General features: G+C 43.9%; 1 protein-coding gene across 1 annotated transcript; it reads left to right on the top strand.

Moving 5' to 3' along the window:
* Window positions 1–1,806: 1,806 nt before the first annotated feature.
* Window positions 1,807–2,892, top strand: LOC114076825 (keratin, type I cytoskeletal 10-like). The gene is made up of 3 exons (XM_027916386.1): window positions 1,807–2,269; window positions 2,314–2,741; window positions 2,887–2,892. Exons 1-3 carry the CDS (start codon window positions 1,807–1,809, stop codon window positions 2,890–2,892), a joined length of 897 nt encoding a protein of 298 aa, XP_027772187.1.
* Window positions 2,893–4,799: the final 1,907 nt, after the last annotated feature.

Genomic DNA, 4,799 nt, shown 5'->3' with positions numbered 1-4,799 from the left:
AGTTGGGCACGTGGAGATCGTCCGTGCTGGGGATGGTGAGATGTTAAGTTTGTAATTTGGGCACATGGAGACCGTCCTTGCGAAAATTGTTTGATATTATGATAGTGCGTTGTGATCGTCCGCGAAGACACGTGGAGATCGTCCGTGTCGGTATATGGACCTCGCGAGTCTCCCATGGGTCATGAACTCTCGATGTATTTCCGAGGAGTATCATGTGTATACGCTTGAGTGAGTACTGGGTATTATGAGACATATCATTACATGGTATCATATTGCATTGCATTTCATCACATCATTCATTCTTGATGATTATATGTTTCGTTTGGTGTTTGGAAAGTACTTTATGTTGATTTCCTTTCTTGGTAAAACTAAAATAGTAGGTGTATATATATATACTTGTATAATTTAAGAATTTATTTTCTTTTATAAACTCCCATCACTACTTCTTCATTGTCGGTCAATGAGACATACTGGGTACACGTGGTTTCGTACTCATACTACACTTGTTGCACTCTTGTGGTGCAGATTCGATTCCGAGTAGGAGCACATATCGAGGAGCAGTTTGAGTCCGAGTTTGGAGTGTCTTGGAGTTGTGGTGAGCTGCTTGGCTGTTTCATGTCCCACATCTCCCTCTATCTTTTACGTATTCTGTTATTCAGTATTCAGACAGGATATCCCTTATGTTAGATTTGTCATTTTAGTTTCAGACTTGCATCATATTCTAGAAGCTCTTGTACTTATGACACCAATTCTTGGGTAGTATTTTTTTAAGTTTTCCGCATTCGTACTTATAAGGAACTCAGTATTGAATATTTGACTTATCGTTGTTTTTTTTTCACTCATTAGTTAGTTAAGTTTGTTAAAATATGTTGGTTGGCTTACCTATTGGTTGGGAATATAGGTGCCATCATGACTAGTGATTTTTGGGTCGTGACAAATTTGGTATCAGAGCCCTAGGTTCATCAGCCTCAAGAGTACAAGAGCAATGTCTAGTAGAATCTTGCGGATCGGTATGAAGACGTCCATACCTATCTTCGAGAGGCTATAGGACATTTAGGAAATATTCTGTTCTTTTATTCATTATCGTGTAAACATGACCTTGTAGAAATTCTAATCTTGATATCTCATTCTCTCTTAGATGGAGAGAATCGTACATCGGCAAGTGGTGGTCAGGATCCTATTCGTGCGTCTGCTTCAGGGAACACTATCCGAGGTAGAGGTAGGGGACAAGCTCGAGGTCGGGGTAGGGGCCGTATTGCAGCACCTGTGGATGGTCAAGTACCAATAGCTACCCAGGGTCGTGATACCGTACCTCCTGATGTAGAGGTTATTCATGGGGATGTACAAGATCGTGTCAAGGGGGATGGGCCAGCTCAGGCTCCACCCAGTACTACTGTCCCCCCACTGCTTCAAGATACCTTGTCTCGTATGTTAGGAATCCTAGAGGGGATAGCCCAGGCAGGTGCTTTGCCTGTCACTTCTGATGGCTCACAGACCCGTGTTGGAGGTCAAACTCCAGATCCGATAGTTGGTCCAGATTCTCAGAATCCCAGGACTCAGCCAACTATCGCTGTAGCTCCTCGTTTGGATAGTATGGAGTTTCTAGATATGACATCACATTTGGTGAACAGGCCTTCTATGACTGTTGATGAGCAAAAGATGTTTGGGAGGTTCAGACTAATGAATCCTCCTACTTATACTGGTGACTTAGCTGAGGATGCATTTGAGTTTATAGTTAGTTGTCATTAGAGGTTGCATAATCTTGGATTAGTGGAGTCTCATGGAGTTGACTACACAGCGTTTCAGATGACTGGCTCTGCTAAGCAGTGGTGGAGGGATTATATTAGTAGTAGGCCAGTTGGATCTCATCCACTATCCTGGACTGAGTTTACTCAGGTATTTCTATCCAAATTTGTTCCACGCAGTGAGAGGGAGCGCAAGAGGGCCGAGTTTGAGGGTTTGCAGCAAAATGGTATTTCAGTTGCAGAGTATGAGGGTAAATTTCATGCCTTGGCTAGGCATGCTTCGATGATACTTCCCACAGAGGCTGAGAGAGTGAGGAGGTTTGTTAAGGGGCTGGTTATTCCAATTCGTCTCGGAGTTTCTCAGGTTGCTACTTCTGGTGTTCCATTCCAGAAAGTGGTAGATGCTGCTAAGGAGTTGGAGATGATTCGGCGTGAGGGATTTGAGCAGCGAGAGGGCAAGAGGACTCGTTATTCAGGTGATTATGGTAGTGCTCCGCCTAGGAATCGGGGTTACTTGGGCAGAGGTTATCACCTTCAGTCCAGCAGACCCATTCATGCGCTATACCAGCGTCTGAGGCTGGTTACGCTGGGCATAACTCTTCGAGCTCAGGGCATACTTCGCAGGGTTCATCTTCTAGACCTGTAGTTCGTGGAGGGAATTCTGGTCATTCAGGTTCCTCTCATCAGCCTGCGTCTCGTAGGGGTTGCTTTGAGTGTGGTGATATGGGACACTTTGTGAGAGACTGCCCTAGGACCAGACGTGGTGGCTTACATCAGGGTTCTCAGGCTTTGACTTCCAGGGCTGCACAACCTCCAGCTAGGGGTGGTGCACAGAATGGTAGAGGTGGTTCTCATTCAGGTAGAGGTGGTTCTCCTTCTGGTCGAGGTGGGGGTCGTGGAGGTTCACAATCTGATGGAGGTCGTTCTCACTATTATGCTTTTCCAGGTAGGCCAGAGGTTGAAGCCTCAGATGCTGTTATCACAGGTATTATTCCGGTTTGTCATCGACCAGCTACTGTATTATTTGATCCAGGCTCTACTTATTCTTATGTGTCCACATATTTTGCTCCTAGTCTGGATATATTGTGTGAGTCTCTTGATTTGCCGATACGTGTTTCTACTCCTGTCGGGGATTCTGTAGTTGTAGATCAAGTGTATCGTTTATGTACTGTTACTTTGATGGGGTATGACACTCATGCAGATTTAAAGGTCTTAGATATGATAGATTTTGATGTGATTCTTGGTATGGATTGGTTATCTTCTTACCACGCAATTTTAAATTGTCATGCCAAGACCATCACTTTAGCTATGCCTGGAATTCCTATAGTAGAATGGAGAGGTACTCTTAGTCATCCTTCTAAGGGTGTGATATCATTCCTTAAGGCTCGTCAGTTGGTACAGAGAGGATGTTTGGCGTACTTGGCCCACATTCGAGATACTAGTATTGAGACTCCTATGCTTGAGTCTATTCCAGTAGTGAGTGAATTTTCAGAAGTATTTCCGACCGATTTGCCAGGTCTTCCACCAGATCGAGATATTGATTTTTGTATTGATGTGGAGCCAGGCACTCGGCCTATTTCCATTCCTCCTTATCGTATGGCACCAGCTGAATTGAAAGAGTTGAAGGAGCAGCTGCAGGATTTGTTGAGCAAAGGTTTTATTAGACCAAGTGTATCTCCTTGGGGTGCTCCAGTGTTATTTGTGAAGAAGAAAGATGGATCTATGCGTATGTGTATTGACTATCGGCAGTTGAACAAGGTAACCATCAGAAATAAGTATCCGATACCTCGTATTGATGATTTATTTGATCAGTTACAGGGTGCTTCAGTTTTCTCCAAAATTGACTTGAGATCTGGCTATCATCAGCTGAAGGTTAGGGCGGAGGATATCCCTAAGACGGCTTTTCGAACACGTTATGGTCATTACGAGTTTTTGGTGATGTCTTTCGGACTGACTAATGCCCCAGCAGCTTTTATGGACTTGATGAATGGAGTGTTCAGACCGTATTTAGATTCCTTTGTTATTGTCTTCATAGATGATATATTGATATACTCACGCACTAAGGAGGAACATGAGCATCATTTGAGGATTGTTCTTGGGATTCTAAAGGAGAAGAAGCTTTATGCAAAGTTTTCAAAGTGTGAGTTTTGGCTTAGTTCGGTAGCATTCTTGGGACATGTAGTGTCCAAGGAGGGTATCATGGTGGATCCTAAGAAGATTGAGGCGGTTAGAGATTGGGTCAGACCTACTTCAGTTACTGAGATTCGGAGTTTCTTGGGCCTTGCAGGTTATTATCGACGGTTTGTTGAGGGTTTCTCATCCATTGCATCTCCATTAACTAGATTGACACAGAAGGAGGTGACTTTTCAGTGGTCTGACGAATGTGAGGTTAGTTTCCAAAAGCTCAAGACTTTATTGACTACTGCTCCGATTTTGACCCTACCCGTGGAGGGAGAGGGTTTTGTCGTATATTGTGATGCTTCTCGGGTTGGTCTTGGTTGTGTGTTGATGCAGAAGGGAAGGGTGATAGCTTATGCTTCGAGGCAGTTAAAGGTTCATGAGAAGAACTACCCTATTCATGATTTAGAGTTGGCGGCTGTTGTGTTTGCATTAAAGATTTGGAGGCATTATCTTTATGGTGTGCATTGTGAGGTGTTCACGGATCATCGTAGTCTCCAGTATATATTCAATCAGAGGGATCTAAATTTGAGGCAGAGGAGATGGTTGGAGTTGCTCAAAGACTACGATATGACTATTCTTTATCACCCAGGCAAAGCAAATGTTGTAGCAGATGCCTTGAGTCGGAAGGCGGTAAGTATGGGTAGTCTAGCCATGTTACAGGTTGGCGAGCGTCCTTTAGCTAGGGATGTCCAATCCCTGGCCAATAGCTTTGTGAGACTTGATATTTCAGAATCTGGTAAGGTGTTGGCTTATATGGAGGCTAGGTCATCCTTGTTGGAGCAGATTCGGGCTCAACAGTTTGATGATGGTGATTTATGTAAGATTAGGGACAAGGTGTTAAAAGGAGAAGCCAAGGCTGCAATTCTTGATAGT

Source organism: Solanum pennellii, chromosome 4 (assembly GCF_001406875.1).
Source record: "Solanum pennellii chromosome 4, SPENNV200".
In the NCBI taxonomy this organism is placed as follows: domain Eukaryota; kingdom Viridiplantae; phylum Streptophyta; class Magnoliopsida; order Solanales; family Solanaceae; genus Solanum; species Solanum pennellii.
This window is presented reverse-complemented; position numbering and strand designations above follow the sequence as displayed.

Coding starts and splice junctions, on each gene's coding strand:
- LOC114076825 (XM_027916386.1), top strand. CDS start 1,807: ATGACTGGCTCTGCTAAGCAGTGGTGGAGGGATTATATTAGTAGTAGG. Junction 2,270..2,313: donor TCGGGGTTACTTGGGCAGAG/GTTATCACCTTC, acceptor GCGCTATACCAG/CGTCTGAGGCTGGTTACGCT.